Source organism: Rosa rugosa, chromosome 1 (genome assembly GCF_958449725.1).
Source record: "Rosa rugosa chromosome 1, drRosRugo1.1, whole genome shotgun sequence".
In the NCBI taxonomy this organism is placed as follows: domain Eukaryota; kingdom Viridiplantae; phylum Streptophyta; class Magnoliopsida; order Rosales; family Rosaceae; genus Rosa; species Rosa rugosa.
Window position 1 is genome coordinate 72714376 of NC_084820.1, and position 18872 is coordinate 72733247.

Sequence of the window (18872 nt, forward strand, 5' to 3'; positions counted from 1 at the left end):
TTTTGGCTCAAATGGGGCGAAATTTGAAGTGAGACTCAAAACGTAATCTTTTGAAAAAAATTGAGCTGACTAATATTTCCATTAGACTGGCCAAACATGTCCCAGCCTTCAAAATTCACTAAATATCACGACAAGTTAACATTTAAATTGCTTGATAAAACCCAATACTCGTAAGTAATTTATTGCTAGATCTTCAAAAAAAATATAAAGAACACGAATTTATGTTGTTGTAAAGGTTTCTATAATGTCAAGGGATCTATATAAGCACACATGAATGGAAAATATAGCAGATTTAGTAAGTGTAATTTTCCCCAAAACTCGTGTGTTATATGGTTTTTTGCTCAAATGGGGCGAAATTTGAAGCCAGAATCAAAACATAATCTTTTGGAAAGAAATCAGGTTACTGAGGTTCACATAAGACTGTTGAAACATGTCTCAGCCCTAAAAGTTCACTCAATACATAGAAAAGTATCGATTTGAATTGCTGGATAAAAGGCTAAATTCATAGTATTTTGAACTAAATCCTCGGTGAAGTCATAAAACACACGAATTTATGATGTTATAAAGGTTCTTCTAATGTTAAGGGGTATATAAACACTCACGAATGAAAAAAAACGATAGATTTAAAAAAGTGAATTTTGCCTCAAAATTCATGTGTTATAGCAAGGAGTTTTAGCTCAAATGCGAAGAAATTTGAAGCGAGTCAAAACGTAATATTTTGGAAAAATAAGGTTACCAAGATTCACACAAGACTGGTGAACATGTCTTAGGCTTTGAAATTCACTAAATACCTCAATACCTCGACAAGTGAACATTAGAAGCACGACCAAGTTTGGATCGGGTTGGCCCATGGACTAATATATCTCAGCCCGGCCCATCCTTAATCGTGCTCTCTGCCTAGCGATCCATTTACCATCTCTAATCTGCACATGTAAGGCTTGCGAAAATTGCCAACGCAGCGGGCAGAGGCAACTTTTAACAAGAAAATACCTAACGACCGCAGTTGCTGGTTTTGCTTCGGTGTTACATTTTGGTAGAACGTTTCCGTCAATGGCCTTTTATACCAAAGGCCTAGCATGCATTCCATGGAACAAACACAAGATTGATAAAAAGGTTAGTGTTGCCTAATTAGAGGAATTCATGTGAAACAATATCAAATGACAGAAAATGTAGTGGATTTGACACTATTTGTTATTTGGTGCATGTTTAAATTATGTGAAACTCCAATTATTATTCAGGAGGTCCTCTTGTGGTCTATTGTAATATTGGGTTTAGACATTATGTCCCTCCCTATGTATTCATTAGTTTCATTAATTAAAGCACAGCCGCGGACAGCCGCACAGCCCTTATTTCAAAAAAAAAATAAAAAAAATATCAAATGACAGAAATTGTATCCAGGCATAGTTCCCATGCTTCAGATGGCAAAGAAAAAGCCCAATCTAACATTATTTTCGTTGCCTATTCTCAAAAAGGGCGAACCCTCAATCCTAGTTAGAATCTTCAAATTCACCTGATCTAACTACAAAGATGTCTTTTGGAGGATGAGAGCAAAACCATCCCCATAAAACAAGACTAGTCAATATGGAAAAATTGGATACAGGATCCGGATGCAAAACAAACAATGCTCCCCACTTACTTGGAAGCAATTCAAGCTCCTATGTTTATTTAATTCCTATGACAAATTTTTTTTCAGTTTTGACAAAAAGAGCTAATATGGCAGTTCATCCAGCAGTTCAGACCTTTGCAAGCTCTGAGGCAGCACCAGCAGCAGCTGCAGCAGCCGGAGGAGGAGTGACACCACCGGTGGTCGGCCTGAAAATATACCAAACTTGTGTATGAGTTAACAGCTCATTAACCAACTAACACAGAAAGCTATAGCTATGGATTCAGGAAGAAATGACTTACAGTCCAACAAAAACTTTGAATGCATCGTAGATACCCCACTGAGCTCCGGTAAGAGTTCCAATCATGACAATACGGAGGGGAAGCCCACGGGTAAACAGACCCAACACTCCAATCTTCTTCACAGCCTGCACACCCAAAAACATAAAAAAGTCAAAACAAAATTAGCAAGATTATGTACTAGAACAACAATGATACAGTGACCATAACACTCACATCACCAACAGTTGCCCCTTTGGCATTGTTGAGAAAAGAGACAAGATTGTCAGCAGGGTGAGACACAATAGCACAGAAAACACCAGCCACATATCCACCAGCAAAACTCACACCCAGCTGCAAACTTTTGGAGCACTCATCTTTAGGTGTAGGGATGGCATATTTATAGATATTCTCCACAATAGCCTCAAAGGATGCAAACTTCATCATTGTGTCTGCGGTAAACAATAAGTAGATCAGTAATCATGACAAGCAAAATTTTGCTCAAGTATAAGCAAAGTGGAGCAAGAACCACAGTTGGATGAATTTTTTTTTTTTTTTTGCATTTAGCAAAGCTAGTTGCAGAACAAGTCTAACAGATGAAAACAAAAGTTTGAAAATTAGCCAGCCTTTTACAAAGTAAATCAGGACCAACTGATCGCTTCAAGCAGATCTACTAAATCAGTTAACTCTTATTAATTCATCATCGAATGGCAGCTCAAGTTATCTTCAACCATCCAACTTAGAATTAAACTTTCAATAACCTTAAGGACTTAATCTTTGGATCTTATTATTAAATTGAAAACAAGAACAAATAAGCCACCTGAACCTAATAAGAGAATGAAAGCAGAAAATACAAACTTCAGACTGGTGAACAGGACAATAAAAGTAACAAATTTCTTTATTCAAATGACCACCCATCTGTTTACCAGGAACTGACTTTGTTACTATGCAAATAGCAAAAATATGCAAATTGTGTTTACAGAATGGCAGTTATATATATGTATTGTTGCCAACTTACATGGAATTTGGCGACCCCATAGAGGAACAATACCCTTGTACAACCTGCAATGGAAAATAATTCATATGTAAATCAAACTCACAGGAACTTGTAATTATAAAATAAAGCGATCTTCATATGTTTGTGTGTTATGCAGCTTATACACACGCAAATGATGTAAGAAACATACCCAAGTGCGCCTTCAGATTTGACAAACTTGGGAAGTCCATCTGACAAACCCCTGGCAAACCCAGGCTGAGTTTGTACCCTGACCTTCACTGCCTCAAAGGGGCATAGTGCAACATCTGCAATTACCTCAGCGGATGCAGAACCAGCAAGGTAGATCAAAGTCTTGTACTTGGCAGTAAACTCTGGTCCAGCAAGGTCAGAGTAGTACTTCTTGAAAAACTCATAGAACCCGAACTTGCAGGCACCTTGACCACTGTAACCAAGGAGGGTAGGCACCCATCCCTTGAAGAATCCTCTAACACCCTGCTCCTTGAACAGAATTCCAAAACCAGAAGAAATGCTTTTGTACTTTGTAGGATCAATCTGAAAATAATCAACAAATCAGATGGCCAATGTTGGTTAAATATCTACATCACCCACTATATATATAGAGATAAAAGACAGAAAAGACTAATGAAAAGAAAAACCCTAAGAGCGACCTAATCAAATCAACCAATAAATACAGGACGAGAGGTAAATACAGAATTGAAAACAATAAATGCAGTATGAATTGGCTCAATATAGTAAGGTAAGAAAGGCTTGGAGGACAAATCATGAATTAAAAGGGTAAAATGAAAGTTTCTCAAAAGAAAAATCCTGATAAAAGCATAAATCCAATGAAAGCAAGCTAGATCCTGTTCAGATCAAGATCCAATCAGAACATTTAAAAATTATGGCCTACAAGCTATAGGGGAGAAATCCACACACATCTGAAACAGATCTAGTGATAGACAGCAAAGCCAGAAAGATTGAGAGATCTGGAGAAAAATGGACGGACCTGCATATTGCACTTGACGAGGTCAAGAGGAGTGACGGCCATGTGAGTGAGACCACAGCTGAAGATTCCTCCTGCAGTGCAAGCAGCATAGAAGGCAGGCGAGTACATCTCGATCTTCTTCGAAGGCTCCGTCGGAGACGGAATGACCAAACCCGTGGCCTCCACATTCGTGTTGAAGGCGGCGCTGGGGCTGGCGTGAAGCATCTGCTCGAGCCCAAAAGTTTTGGCGGAGGAGGAGCCGTAGAGGAAGCTAGGGATCAGAGACTGACGGGAGGATTTCTCAGTGAGATCCATGGCGAGCAGAGACTAGGAGAGAGAGAGAGAGATTTGGGAATTAAGGAATGGAAGCGATGAAGAGAGAGAGAGAGAGAGAGAGAGGGCTTGGGTTTGCTCTCCCAAACTCTCGCTGCCAAATGCTGCTTTGTGATGAGAAATGGGGCTGTGCGCGATTCCGGTTTTTGCTATGGTCCAATGGCCCTCGCGTCAATTATACGCCTTGACCCCTCTCGATCGCATTAATTACGATTCCGCCACTCTTTTTATTCCCACTCACCTAATTGGGCCCGGCGGCCCATCCTCTCGTAGGGTTTCTTCCTTTTCTTTTGGAGTCTAAAGCAGAGAGCTTTGAATCGGTCTAATCAATTTTATTTTTGGTCAATTCAATTCAGTCTCGGAAACCAATTGCTGATGACCCCTGCCTTCATGCCTTGAATCTCTATGAGGTTTGTTTCTTTGTATCGGGCAGGAAAAAAAAAAAAAAAAAAAAATTGGTAGGAAAATGGCATGTCTCGTTGAGTTTTCAATTGACAGTTTAGACCTAACAACCCATGGTAAGCTGGATTGGCATATTCGTAGGACATGGTATCGGGAAAATAAACGTGATCGCCCAATTTGGCAATTTCCTTCATAGTGGCGGGCTGAAAATTAGCTAATACCACTTTTGGTTGATAAAATAATAATTCTCGCTAAGCTTTCCCGTACAATCAACTCAACATTTGGAAATTACAAATTGTACGAGGCCTTGCCTGCATCTAGGCTATTGAAATTGCAGAGCAAAAATCAGCTCTATCTGGACAGAAATAGCAACTGCTTCATCTGTCTCTAGTTCACAGCTTCATCTGTCTCTAGTTCACTAACTTCTCTTAAATGTAAGCGAATCCAAACCATTAGCACTTTAGCAGCACCGACGACAGAAGACGAGCTGTAACATACTGAAGATGCAAAATTAGAACCTGTATACTCCATAGAACTCGAGAGAGATATTCAGAACTTGGTGCATTGCTTAATATAACTCATCTTCTGAAGCATATTTGATCAAACAAAAGAAATGCCTTTTTGGTAATGCGCGGTAGAAAGTACACTGTAATAATTTCTTTAGTATGATTCATAACATCTCTATATCAGTAACCTTGTTTGTCAAGGCAAATTTGCCTACCAATCCAAACTTCTTACTTACAGAGCCATTACCAAAAATCTCCACAAGAACACAACCCATCCCTGAAGTGATGAAACCGTTTTGAATCTCTGACTACAATCTTCCGATTTACAACCTTGGATATCAGCTTGATCACAGTGTGACAGTCAGCACATACTCGAAGATTCTTGATGATCTGAATTGTTGTACCAGGTACTGAATTCATGATTCCAAAGGCAACAGCTAGCTTCTCACTATGAACTCTCAGGGTCATTTCTTTCTCTTCCTCATCAACGTCGTGAAGAACTGAAGCCATATCAGGTGCATAGCCAGCTTCTTGCAGCTTTATAGTTAGTTTTTCCAGATACTCATAAATCTTTTTATGCTGAGGATGCTCTCTATCTCCAACTAAAAATAAATGAACCATACCTTTCAGTTCAACCACACTGAATCCAGGCGGTTTAGCCAGTCCACGATTCTTCATTAGTAGTCTCATCTTCTCAACATCTTCCCATCTCCCAGCATCGGCATATATATTTGAAAGCAAGATGTAGTACCCACAATTATTTGGATCCAACTCAAACAGTTTCCTAGCAGAAATCTCTGCAAGCTTCACGTTTTTGTGTATCCTACAAGCCCCAAGAAAGGAACCCCAGACCACAGAATCTGGCCTCATTGTCATTCCTTTTATTAAATCATAAGCCTTAGTGAGATCACCGGCACGCCCAAGAAGGTCCACCATGCACCCATAGTGCTCAATCCCAGGTTTTACGCCAAATTCATGGTTCATGGTATTAAACCAATACCATCCTTCTGCTAATAGACCAGCATGGCTGCAAGCATTTAGAAGCGACACAAATGTTATGTAATTTGGCTTAATGCCATGGCTTATCATTTTGTAGAAGACTTCCAAAGCCTCCTTGGCCCGACCATGCATTCCATAACCTGCAACCATAGCAGTCCAGGTCTTGACATTCTTCTCCTTCATGCAATCAAATGCCTTCCTTGCCATGTCAACTCTTCCACACTTACAATACATGTCAATAATAGAGGTAGACACAATCACATTCTCTTCCAAGCCCATTTTTACAACCTGTAGAAAAAAGATGCAAGACTGATTGTCAATACATTAAATGGCAAGAAGATGATCAACGCTTCTAGTAATCTGTGGATTGCTGATCGTAACCTAAAAATGATGGAGTAGCACACCAAGCATATGAATGCGACAATTTACAAAGGTGACTCTCACATAGACGCATGGATGGGATATGATCAGGAATTATACAGAGCAAAATTGCAATACTGCAACAAAAGTTCAAATACCTGATCATGTATGCATTGCCCCACTAGCAGAGCCCCAGCGTGCGCACAGGCTAACAGCACAGCAGACAATGTCACTGCATTGTAGAGGAAGTCACCCTCCTTCACCATCCCATAGAAAACATGCAATGCTTCATTAGACAATCCACTTTGTGCATATATTGCAATCATGGAGTTCCAAGAAACCAAATCCCTTTGAGCCATTCCATCAAACACCTTCCTAGACAGACCGAGCTCGCCGCACTTGGCGTATGCATCCATCAAGGTGTTTCCAACTCCTAAATCCTCATCAAAACCCCTTGTCATCACCAACCCATGAACACATTGGGTAAGTCCCTTGCTGGATACACGAGAACAAGCCGATAAAACCGAAACCAGAACAACCGGATCTAAAGAAACGTCCACATTGTCAAATTCATCGACCAACAACTCCTTAAAAAGCAACAAGGCTTGGTGGGTGTGGTCGTTTAGCAAGCAGCCTGTGATCATGGACGTCCAAGAGACCACATTTCTGCGAGGAATTTCGTCGAACAACTTCCATGCGTCCCTCAATAAACCGCACCTGCAGTACATGTCAATGAGAGCAGAGGAGATGAAAAGATCGGACTCGAAGCCGAAAACCAAGGCCTGCTGGTGGGCTTGCCTGCCGGAGTAAAGATCCAACAGAGCCGAGCAGGATTTGATGGCGCAAGGAAAGGAGGAGCGGTTGGGGGTGAGAGAGAGCTTTCGCATTGACGAAAAGGCTCGGAGGGCTTCGACGGAGTTACCGCTCCGAGCCAAGTCTGCAATGACCGAGTTCCACGAAGAGACATCGGCTTTGTCCACGTATTTGTTGAACCAGGCTGTGAGGTTGGGTTTACTTGAACCTGAATAATGGCTGGGTTTACTTGAACCTGAATATTGGCTGGGTTTACTTGAACCTGAATAATGGCTGGGTTTACTTGAACCTGAATATTGGCTGGGTTTACTTGAACCTGAATATTGGCGTTTGATGATGAGACACAACCTCCACTTCGAAATCCTCATTCACTTCTTCATTCATTTATATATATATCCCTTCTTTGCTGTGGCTGCCGAGATTTTGGTTTTTCATTCCCGCTATCTCTAAAGTTTGTTAAACGATTACAAAGGTTAGTCTGCAAATCGGAGAGAGTGAGAGAGAGAGAGAAGAAAATAAGAAAAGTAAGTAGCTCTGTGCTTGCTGTGTACCAGTTACATGAGCTCTATGCTCAGTGTAAAATAGCTTCTTTTTATCTTTTTTCTTTCAAAGATTTAAAATTTTTCTTCCATTAACTCAACCAATCCTAGTTTCCGATTCAAGTTTGTCATATCCAGAGGCCAAAAAATATTACCAATAATTTTAAGCTTTAACTACTGATGCAAGAATCAAATACATTTTGCAAGATTGGTTTTGGTATATCTTACTGAAACCATAGAGAACCAAACTTTGTAATCCAAATGCAAGCTCCACTATCTCTTTCTTATACATAAGTTATTTTACAACGGATCTTGTACTTAAACAGCATTCAGAAATCTTAATACAAACAAGCAAAAAACCCCAGCAGCAGCATAATAGATTGCAACACCGCACCGACAGTAGGAGTTGGCCGATGAAACCTTGCCAACAAACTCCCCTGAGCTTGGGACAGGTGCAAGTGACGCTGAATTGGGAGGACTCAGAGGCCATTGAGAATTGGGGTCACTAGAAGAGGAAGAGTTGGGAAAAAATGAGGACATATTGGGTGCATTCTTCTCATATGGCGAAACGGCTGGAGAAGCTGAAATTGTTGGCACACTGGTGGAACATAGAGCATGTAAGTTAGCAAAGAATATAACAATGGCTAGACCTGCAGAAGAGAACTTAGCAATAGAAGCCATGGATAGATAGAGATGTGTTAGAATCTCAGGTGATCTCGACTCAGATTGGGATTGAATGACTGTTAATATATAGTGACTCAATTTGGGTGAAAAGGGTTGGGTTATTATGAATGTGCCTCTGTTGTTGGTGCACCTCACGGGATGGACAGTGGCAGTTTTAATGGCTGCCCTCGATCTGTTTTTCCCCTATAATTTATTCAAACCTTTTTGTTTCTCTTGGTTTATCTGTCGGTATAACAAACACAGATTGGGTATTAATACTAAGCTCTCATTTTATTGAAGTCAAAAATTCTATAAGGCTCTGGAGTATTAAAACTATAGAAGCATTATATAACACCGGCTTATTCTATCACCTATCACATGAGAAAAACAAGGGTATTCTAAACTAGGCAGTTCCGCCATAACATGTCGATGTAGAAAGGCAATGCAATGGGGCAGGTTCCCATGTGAGGGGTTCTCGGATGCCACTTAACATGGCTTTGGCGCTATCCTGTTTGGAGGAAAGAAGAACAGTAAAGAAAAAGATGACGACAAAAGTAGTATCATTCCTAAAGTAAAAACAGAAAAGAAAGTAATCAACTGCTGCAGATTCAACACAGTTTGTCATCCAACTTTCTAACCAGCTTTCAACTTCAACCTATCATCAAAGCATCGATATAAAACGATGGAAGAACCAACTTACTAGTTGCAGGGGGCATATCAGGGGGTTTCAGCATTGCCTCGTCATGTTAGTTACAGGACCTGCAGTACACAATATGGATCCAAGCCTGATTTATAGCTCTGGTAGAGAATTCAACATATAAACTCATCAACCGTTCTGAATTTTGAATCTCCGTAATTTCTTTGTAATACAGGAAATACATGATTTTCAACATCTCCTTCCGTAAAAACCATAAATCAAATGAATCACCCAATACAAGGATGCAACCCCAGCAACAATGCATTCTTCTTTGGAGTTGTCAATCTCAAAATAAATATATCAAAGGTTACAACAAATTAATGGCAGGGTATTGCGAATCTAAGAAAAATCGTGTGTTGTATTGTGTAGCGTCATGCGCTTCACTCCTCTTCATCATATTGATGTCAGATTTTGGCCAAGAACTTAAACCTCACTTCCCCATCAGTCAACATAATGCACGGATGGAATCTCCATCTACATAAGCCTGAGGTGCGCAGTATCATTCAACCTTTTTATCTGCCAACCTGTTCTCCATGAATGCTGCAAAACTGTCACTGAAGAGTCTTCAATGCAAATCTTGTGTGACATTACTGGGCTACAACCAAGGATGCCTGTGAGGAGACACTTGATTGGCACTGCATGACTGAAAATACCGATACAAGAAACAGATGACGAGATCCGGCCAATTAAATCATGTGGAGAACTTTGGTGACCGATTTCACTGGGGGAAACCTCATCCTCAACCTCATGATCTCCGGTAGTAGTCACAACTTGCAGCCTACTCTTACCAGACTTTTTCCTCAAGAGCCCCTGCCGCTGCCTGTTAAGCAGATCCCATTGAGGTGGTGGGAGGGAAGGCCCATCTCGGTCATGTATTGAGTTGGTTGAAGCATGAGAACTATGGTGTGAGAATCCTTGGCTCTCATTCTGATTGTGTGATGGGAAGTATGCTCTCAATTTTTCAGGAAACCCCAGGACTGTCCCATTTAAAAAATGGACCATTTGAAATTCTACTTGCCTAAGTGACTCTCCAGATGGTGCAGAGAAATCAGGCTGAAGTCTGTCAATTAAGCTCAAAACTTCAGCTGTGTATATTTCAGACCGAGAGCAGCCCTCCCACTGCCCCTGGCTCATCTCTGCAAGTGCATCCGAGGTTTGAATCTGTGCCACAGGAAAATTCATTTCCTGCATCCATTTACAGTCAGACAAATCTATTTAAGTTGCACTATCTCAAAACCAAAATTTAAAAATACGTCCCATTTGCCCCTTAGCTACTGATATCAGTAAAAACTAATATGTAGATACCATATGGCGATCTAACTCTTTGAAGGAGGACCAGAGTGCTAGGAATTTAACACTAGATTAAAGGAGGTGAAGTTAACTAAATACTAAAATCCAGACATGAGTTTCTATCCTGCAAATTCTCAAGTGTTCTGAACACTCCAAGACAACACAAATTCTGCCAAAACAATTCTGATTCCAATTATCTAATCAACCACCTCCTCCTTCTTGGATCTGAAAGACATACAGTTCTGAATAGGCATGAGAAGCTAAAGTAGCAGTCAGTTTTTGAAGCATGTCTTAGGAGCCATAACAGTGACAACTTGGACACCAGTACATGTGATGAGCCTATATGGGACAGCAAGAGTAGTGATATGTATGAAGCCAATCAAGTTGACCAGATGAAGCTTTAAACCCTTAATTCCTAACTACATGGTGTTAGCTACAGAAAACGATACATTGATCATTTAGCACACAGAACAGCAAAATCTGCGAATTACTTTGTTAGGAATTACTACTGACAATAGATAGGTTATTTGACCATCAGAAGAAAGCTCGGAACTAATTTGTTTTATATGGCACTATAGAGATAGGCTTCTGACCATACTACCACATAATTTACATCTCTATCTCCGCTGATGAAAACAAATATACTACAGTAAGTTTACTCTATCATTTAGCCAGGTTTCCCTACAGAGCATGAGCTATCCCATTCATTGCTCATGAAGTCCCTCGCTGGGAGATGAGAATCAAAAGTACAACTTAACACTGGACAATAAAATAGACCCCCTTAAAAGCATCCTCTGGTAAAGTATTGAAACGATACAGCTAAAACAGAACACAGCTATTCGTCATTTGAATTAGACATTCTACAATCGATTTAAGATTTGGTAGGGGGAAAATGCATGTTGAGGCAGTCAATTAAAATGGTAGGAAGTGATTAAAGTGACAGAGCGTACTGGACATAGTTTGAGAAATGATTACTTTTCTTGTGCTTAAATTCGTGTTTATAAAGCAGAAATGAAATGCGTATTTCTTTCAACTGACTAGAGGAGGCTCGAGGTTTTCGATGCAAAATTGAGGAAATGCCAATAAATATTTTATATATACCTGACAGACAGAAACCGCCATTGAGCGCGCACGATCCAAGGGAGAGGTGTAAACGGCATTGAAGGTGACCCTCTGGGAATTCAAGAAGACCGCCAAGGCCCTCGCTTGCCTCTTGCCATTGGGAGTCATCGCAGCCTGGGGGCACCGGCCACCCACCAAATCGGGCCTCAAATTCAACTCACACTCGCCGTGACAAACCAGAAACACCTCCGTGGTGGTCACGAAGCGCTCGTCCTCCAAGGAGAAGCTCCGGGAGAAGACCGAATGAGGCGGCGTGGGGGGGGCGAGGACGTTGTAGGGGTCCCACACCTTGATGGAGGGTCCGAGTCGCGGCGTCCCGAGCGAGGAGAGCTGAGGCGAGAGCGGCGATGCGGATGCGTGGCAGAGCATCTCGGGCTCTTGTTCCAGAACCTTCTTGACCAAATCATCATCCTTGTCCAATTCACTTCTGATGGGCGCGCCAATGCCGTTGATCTCTTCTCCTTCCCCCTCTTCCTCTTCTTCTTCTTCGTCTTCTTCGCTCTCTTCCACCACTTGCATGGACTGTGTCGAACCCATTCAAGATCCAAAGTACTGATCTGATCTCGTCAAGTCACAATAAGCAAAGCAATGACGACGCAATCATTCCAATCTCAATTAGAAAGGTGAGATCTGTCGTATTACGTACTGCCCCAAAATATTTGAAGCTGGCGATCGAGCAAAGTAGCAACACTGGATGGATGCCACGGTCGGAGTAGAATCTGAGATCAAATCGAAACAAGCTAGGGAGCAGTAGATCTGCTTCTGCTTCTTCTTGTTGTAATTTTTCACTAGCTGTAGTAAATCCTACGATAATTCGATTGGAATGGATAGGCAGGCAAGCTATCCTAATCTGATCAAAGCCATCTCGGCTTCCTTCTTTCCCTCCTGTCCCCACCACCGATAACCAAAAGGGTACATTTCAGACAAAAAAACCAAACAAAACACTACTATCTAGTTCTAGTACCAACACCACAAACCTAGGCTACGACGCGTAATGGATCCCCGTCGGCGGTCGGCCTGTGTCTTAGTTTGATTTGGGCCCAAATGAAGGGGCCTACCTAATTTGTTGGACTTTCCAATGAAAGGCCCAACTTGATCTTGCTCTTTGGGGTGGTGCAACTGTGCAAGCAACATGGCAAATGCATTGGATCGAAGGCGATCAACAGTCATCATTCCACATATATAAATTGTAATGGACTCATCCACATAGTGTTGACTGTTGAGTGTTGAAGTGTTGAACCACTTTATTTGCTTAATTAAGGTTTTTTTTAATCACACACGTATGATTAGTTAATTGTATACAAGAGGAACATGATCCATCATTTCGCTGGAAACAGTATATATATATATATATATATATATATATATATATATATATATATATATATATATATTAATGTTATGATTGAGAGATAACATCATAGTCCGGCAATTGAGCTTTGTAGGCTCATTGAGTTGTCTGTTGCTTGTCTCCACAATGTCAATAAGATGACAATCTTGTTAGACTTTATAATTAATCATCCAAATTATATATGCATTTCCATGTTGGCTGTTGCCGTCCTTGTTATTTTTATTCATGCTTTTTGTTAGGTTTAGTTACCTACCTAATTAAGACCCTAGCTAAGACCAGCAACCACATTTGGGATTGGGAACCGTAGTTCCAGTGCTGCTTTTTATTCCAAGTCCTAATCTTCCTGCTTTTCCTGTTTGGTGAGATGAAAATGGGATGCATCGCTGGCTGGCTTTAGGAAAGCTTAATTAGTTTTGCAGTAGATAGTGAAGATTTTTAAAATATTACTGAGGAGTTGAGTTGTATATATATATCTTTCTGTTTTGTATAATTAAGGATCAATAAATAGGACAGGTCGACAGAAATGCTATAAAGTTATAAACCATGTTCAACTTGGATTGGCTCAATGGCTCCTTCTTTCTCATCTCGATCATCACCCTCTCTTTTTCTGTAGCTTGCATGAAAATGCGTGTCTAGTCTCTTGTACAACTGCAATAAGCGTTTTCTAGCGCTTCCTCTTCAATTCATCGATCAATAAATACTACTGACTGGCAAACTATATATCTGCGTGCCACAGAATTTGAGAATTGAGATCGATCTTTTGGCCGTCGATATGCTCAGATCATTTGCCATCAGCAGGTATTTCAATGGATGGCCTCTTTGAATTGCAATTGCTAGCTAGCTAGGTAATGTTTTGAAAGCATCGTAGGTCGTTTTTTGTTTACTTGTTTTGTTTTTCTTTCCCCTCCATCAATCAGATTCAAAGAGGCAGCTGGAGCAGCTAGAGGGCTCAAGTACTACTACGGCAACATCAGCTGCAATCATGTTCTCTGTAAGCGAACGAGACCTTATTCAACCGCTGGCCGTAGTGGAAATGGAAGGTAATATCAAATCGCCGATCAGCTCCTAGCTAATTGCGATCGACAATACGCACTATCTCCATCATATATATATGGTGTCTTTAGTTTAGATATATAGCTACAGATCGATTCCCTCAAAAATCTTCAGATATATCGATTCATGGATCTCTCATTCTCTCTTATTAATGAAACTCTGCCACCCGGCTACCCCCATCCACTGTTACAACTGACGTCATATCGTTTGCCATTTCTGCTTCTTTGCATGTCATCCATGTTCCTCTATTATTCTCTGGTTTTTGGTTCTTTCGATATGTAGCCTTCTCGTTCTGTTCATAACTCCATTTAGAAACAGTGGGATACTGACCTATTCATAACATCTACTTAAACTACTAATAACTGCTAAAATGTTTGCAAAAACTCATTATATTGTTCTAATATTTCCAATATTAATTTTTTTGTCAACTGAGTCATCATCATCATCATCATGATCAATTTTATAGGAAGGAATCCATGTTTTTTTTTTCTAGATCCCATGCAGCCTTAATTTGCAAATCACATGATTAGATCTCATTCATTCTGGCAATCAATTTATACTCTAGTCAGTATTTAGTTTGGTAATTAAAGGAGGTCAATTAGATTGTGATTCTTTAATTAATCTGCAGTGATCAATTCGTTGACAACGATCTTTAGATCTAGGATATAAGATTAAAACCTATAATTATTAATGTTATTATCTATATCAGCGAAGGATTTTTTGGGGCCGATATATAGTATTAATAATGAAACATTAGACCTGATCTATCAAATAAATACAATGAATCTAATCAATCTACCCGATATTTCCTCTTCAATTGTAAAGGCTGGAAGGTAAGGTAGCCTTAATAACAGGGTCCGCAAGTGGGCTCGGGAAGGCAGCGGCCCACGAATTCATCGAAAATGGGGCTCATGTCATGATTGCAGATACTGATTGTGAGATGGGCCAACAAGTAGCCGAAGAGCTGGGCTCAACAGCCCACTTTGTGGAATGCGACGTTGCTGTTGAGTCACAAGTAGCAGAAGCTGTAGAAACCACCGTGGAAAGGTACGGAAAGCTTGACATAATGTACAACAATGCTGGAATAACCGGGCCGACAATCCCACCCAGCATTGCCGACCTCGATCTCGATGAGTTTGACCGTGTCATGCGGATCAACGTGAGGGGAACAATTGCCGGGATAAAGCATGCGGCCCGAGTGATGATCCCATTGGGCTCGGGGTCCATACTGTGCACATCTAGCATTACTGGGCTCCTGGGTGGGCTTGGGCCGCATCCTTACTCGATTTCGAAGTTTACAATACCAGGCATAGTGAAGTCTGTGGCAAGCGAGCTGTGCCGAAGTGGGGTTCGAATCAATTGCATTTCACCGGCTCCAATTCCAACGCCTCTTGTGGTTAGGGAGATAAGTCGGTTTTATCCAGGGGCAAGGGAGGAGCAGATTATAGAGATAGTGAATGGTGTGGGAGAACTTAAGGGTGCAAAGGCGGAGGCAGTAGATGTAGCCAAGGCAGCGCTCTATTTGGCCTCTGATGAAGCAAAGTATGTAACAGGTCATAATCTAGTCGTCGATGGAGGCTTCACCTGCTTTAAAACTCTTAGCTTTCCTCATCCTGATCAAGTACTTGTGTAATAACATGTGTGTTATATATTTTGATGGATCACTAGGCTGTGCTAAGCTATTTGAATTTTGAATGATAATATAATAACGACTGTGTGCGCGTACATATATATATATATATATATATTTTTTTTTTTTGAGAATTTACATATATTTTCATTATAATTAGTTATCTTACAATTAGGGTACCTATATTATTAGTTGAAAAATAGTCCATATGTGAGGAAATAATAACAAGGCTCGACCCCAAGCCAAGTAAAATTAATGCTCAATTCATGGGACACAAATCGCTCAATTTGTAAGCTTCAATATTATATTTTCAACTTTCAATTAAGCATTAGATGCATTCTCTCCACAAAAAAGAAATATTTTAAATATGTTAGCAACTAAGGTTGCTATTGCCAATTATCAATTCACAAAATTCTAATATTTTCTTAGGATATGTAAAATTTAGAAAGAAACAGAGGGAGGGAGCGTAAAGATGAATATTAATACAGAACATATATGTATCATCAGTATGGTAAATTCTATTATTTTCTTTTCTTTCTCACTCTGTGTTGTTTCTTCTAAGGTATAAAACATATGCAAAATTATGTTGCATCTGCAAGTCACAACTCCCGCCGAAATTCTCTGGAGCATCAAACTGATATCTTTTAGAACTAAGAAAGAATTTATTGACTAGATTTTCTGATTAGAAAAAGTCATTGATTAATTAGATTTTCTGATTACAGAAGATTGCCTGTATCATAAATTTATTATGGAAATTCATTTTCCTTGTGGGTGCATATTTTCATATATATATATATACAACATGCTTTGAGAGAAGAACAATACCTCTGGAAATTATTCAATACCCTGGGGACATCGTTCTCTCTAATTAAGAGATCAAGGAACTATAGATACAAAGACTTCAGAATGCCCAAAGAAGATATTGAAGCAGCACCTGTTTGCCCTAGCTTCAAGAGCGTCTGCTCAGACCAACTAGGAGACTTGGCCGCCAAAGTCTTCCGAGAATTTGATAACCTAGAGTTATTGGTAGAATCAAAGTCCGCCGAGCAAGAAATGGAAGATCATCAGGCCTCAAAAATGCAAAAAGAAGGATTTGAACCGGGATTAGTTTGCCCTAGCTTCAACAGCTACTGCTGCTCAGACAAACTAGCAGACATCGCCGTCAAAGTCTTCGGAGAATTCGACAACCTCACATCACTGGAGAGAGAGTCTGAGGATCATGCTGGAGACGATGACTTCACATTCGTTTCTCTTCCACAGTGGGGTGACAAGTTCTTCTTCGGCCCGGTCTTTCCCGTCTTCAACCGTGACCTTCTGTTAGACGAAATTAGTCAACGACATCTCGAGGCTATGGAGGAGAAGAGCAAGTCCACTACTGGAACGGCTCCCTCTAAGAGGTTGAAGCTACGTGAGTTATTTCAAGAAGATGATGGGAGCAGTCTTGCTTTGCCATCATCGACCTCTACGACTAAGAGGTCTTCTGCCAACGACTGGAAGTTAAGAGACATTTTACTGCAGACCAACAGTGAAGGCGAGACTATGTCATCGTCCAGGAGCTCCATGAAGAAGCAACAAAGACGTTCGTGGGTCGACCGGTGTTTAGGGCATATGCGTCTATGTTTCTCATCCTCGATCGTGATTCGTGAGAATAGTATTGGTAAGTGAAGGAAAGGAATAGAAGTTGCTGCAGCCAAGCTAGCTAGCTCAATGTTCTTTATATCCCGCGCCATGCATATGCCTTTATGCATGACCTTCCTCGCTCTCTGATCGAAATGTATAATTGTACTTTGCTGTTGTGAACGACATGAAGGCCATAATCTCATCCTTACTGTAATTCTGTAATTTACTTCCTTCTTATTTTTACAAAACAGAAGATGAGGTGGTTTAGGAAGACTGAGTGCAAAGTCTCATTGCAAAAAGGCGTCCCATTTATTAATGGATTTCAAACAACTCTTAATTCTTAAATATGGCTTACATGAGCCATAGAAATCTCATGTTTTCGTGAAATTTTGCTTTCAAACCGCCTTGAAGTTTGGACCAATTTGTGCCAAAAAAAAGTTGCTATAGCTAGGCCAGTAAAATGGGCAGGATTAGGCTGACCCAGTTCTATGATATGATGGTCCAAGTATTTAAGAGTTATATTTAGCCGACACGTTACTGATATGATGGTCCAAGTATTACACGGTCTTGGGTTGTTGTAATCCTAAGTGTTAAATGGGCAGGCCGGCCCTTTCATAAATATGTGAAAGCCCAGGCTCTACCCATCAGCCAATAAAGTTCGGGCCAATAAAGCCCGTCCGTCACCCTCCCTGTATTCGGTTAGTGATTTGTGAAATAATATTAACTTCTATTAAAAATAGTTTGATTGAGTTGAAAATCGACATTGATGGTGCTGACCGGGATATTCTGGTTTTCCTCGACCTTGGAAGTTGGCGGCGTGATGCTGGCTGCGGTAGTGCACGGTGGTGCAGTCGCTGCCCGGACTTGGCTGCGAAGGATGGCGGTGAGGTGGAGAGGTGCCGCAACAAGTCGGGGTTGGCTCCCGGTTTTGGTACACGATGGTGGCACCGGCGGGCCAACGAAGAGATGTAGTGCTGGGCTTTGGGTGCCCATAGAGGTTGAGAGGCCCACGGTAATGGGTGTGGACTCTTGGGTGCAGTCATGGGCCCATTCTTTTTTCTCAAGCTAATGGGTTTGGGACCCGGGTGGAATGGCTGAGGGTATGGGCTTTCTAGACTTCTGGAGGCCTTACCTAATGTCCAGTATTTTAAATAAGGAGAATGCTGTTATCCTGCGCTCGATTGATGTCGCATATAAGCCAAGTTTTCCATTAGTTTTTAGTTTACTTTTCTTTCCCTGCAGATTGATGGAGAAAATTCTCAATGACTTCAAGGAGTCTTACTTGGGCTACTATACTGTAAGCACCTCAATTGCGAGCATTGGCGAGCAGCATAGCCTGTTTTTAATGGATGAGGATAATCTACATCACTTTGTAGTTGCTTTGTTTTATTATTTCCATAAAGTGAGCTTCAACTTTGTAATCGAACAACCATTCCAACGAAATATGGTCTGTTCTGCCTTAGATTTTCAATATAACCTTAGTAGGTCAATTTATGCTCATGTGAATGTTCAGGATGCCCCTATAAACGATTGTAACCATCGTTGAGAATCAATATAAGTTTTATTTTATTCAAAAAAAAAAAAATCCACCTCTAAAATAAAAAATTAATAATAATAATATGTATGGATTG

At 40.7% G+C, this 18872-nt stretch overlaps 4 protein-coding genes across 6 annotated transcripts; 1 reads left to right on the plus strand and 3 right to left on the minus strand.

Annotated features, from left to right (window-relative positions):
- Positions 1–1379: 1379 nt before the first annotated feature.
- Positions 1380–4338, minus strand: LOC133726809 (mitochondrial phosphate carrier protein 3, mitochondrial). The gene is made up of 6 exons (XM_062154436.1): positions 3885–4338; positions 3069–3430; positions 2900–2943; positions 2119–2333; positions 1906–2030; positions 1380–1812 (listed from the first exon to the last, which is right to left on the minus strand). Exons 1-6 carry the CDS (start codon positions 4176–4178, stop codon positions 1734–1736), a joined length of 1119 nt encoding a protein of 372 aa, XP_062010420.1. The 5' UTR covers positions 4179–4338; the 3' UTR covers positions 1380–1733.
- Positions 4339–4747: 409 nt separating this feature from the next.
- On the minus strand, positions 4748–8134 carry LOC133726807 (pentatricopeptide repeat-containing protein At3g26782, mitochondrial). 3 transcript variants are annotated; one of them, XM_062154432.1, is made up of 3 exons: positions 7539–8134; positions 6622–7484; positions 4748–6391 (listed from the first exon to the last, which is right to left on the minus strand). In XM_062154432.1, exons 1-3 carry the CDS (start codon positions 7642–7644, stop codon positions 5348–5350), a joined length of 2013 nt encoding a protein of 670 aa, XP_062010416.1. In that variant the 5' UTR covers positions 7645–8134; the 3' UTR covers positions 4748–5347. The 3 variants fall into 3 exon arrangements, with proteins under 3 accessions (XP_062010416.1, XP_062010417.1, XP_062010415.1); XM_062154433.1 differs by having other exon boundaries at positions 4749–6391; positions 7566–8134; XM_062154431.1 differs by having other exon boundaries at positions 4749–6391; positions 6622–8134.
- A 1153-nt stretch (positions 8135–9287) lies between these two features.
- On the minus strand, positions 9288–12508 carry LOC133726808 (uncharacterized). The gene is made up of 2 exons (XM_062154435.1): positions 11567–12508; positions 9288–10360 (listed from the first exon to the last, which is right to left on the minus strand). Exons 1-2 carry the CDS (start codon positions 12122–12124, stop codon positions 9650–9652), a joined length of 1269 nt encoding a protein of 422 aa, XP_062010419.1. The 5' UTR covers positions 12125–12508; the 3' UTR covers positions 9288–9649.
- A 664-nt stretch (positions 12509–13172) lies between these two features.
- Positions 13173–15716, plus strand: LOC133726810 (zerumbone synthase-like). Its single transcript, XM_062154437.1, has 3 exons — positions 13173–13736; positions 13856–13978; positions 14817–15716. Exons 1-3 carry the CDS (start codon positions 13711–13713, stop codon positions 15622–15624), a joined length of 957 nt encoding a protein of 318 aa, XP_062010421.1. The 5' UTR covers positions 13173–13710; the 3' UTR covers positions 15625–15716.
- Positions 15717–18872: the final 3156 nt, after the last annotated feature.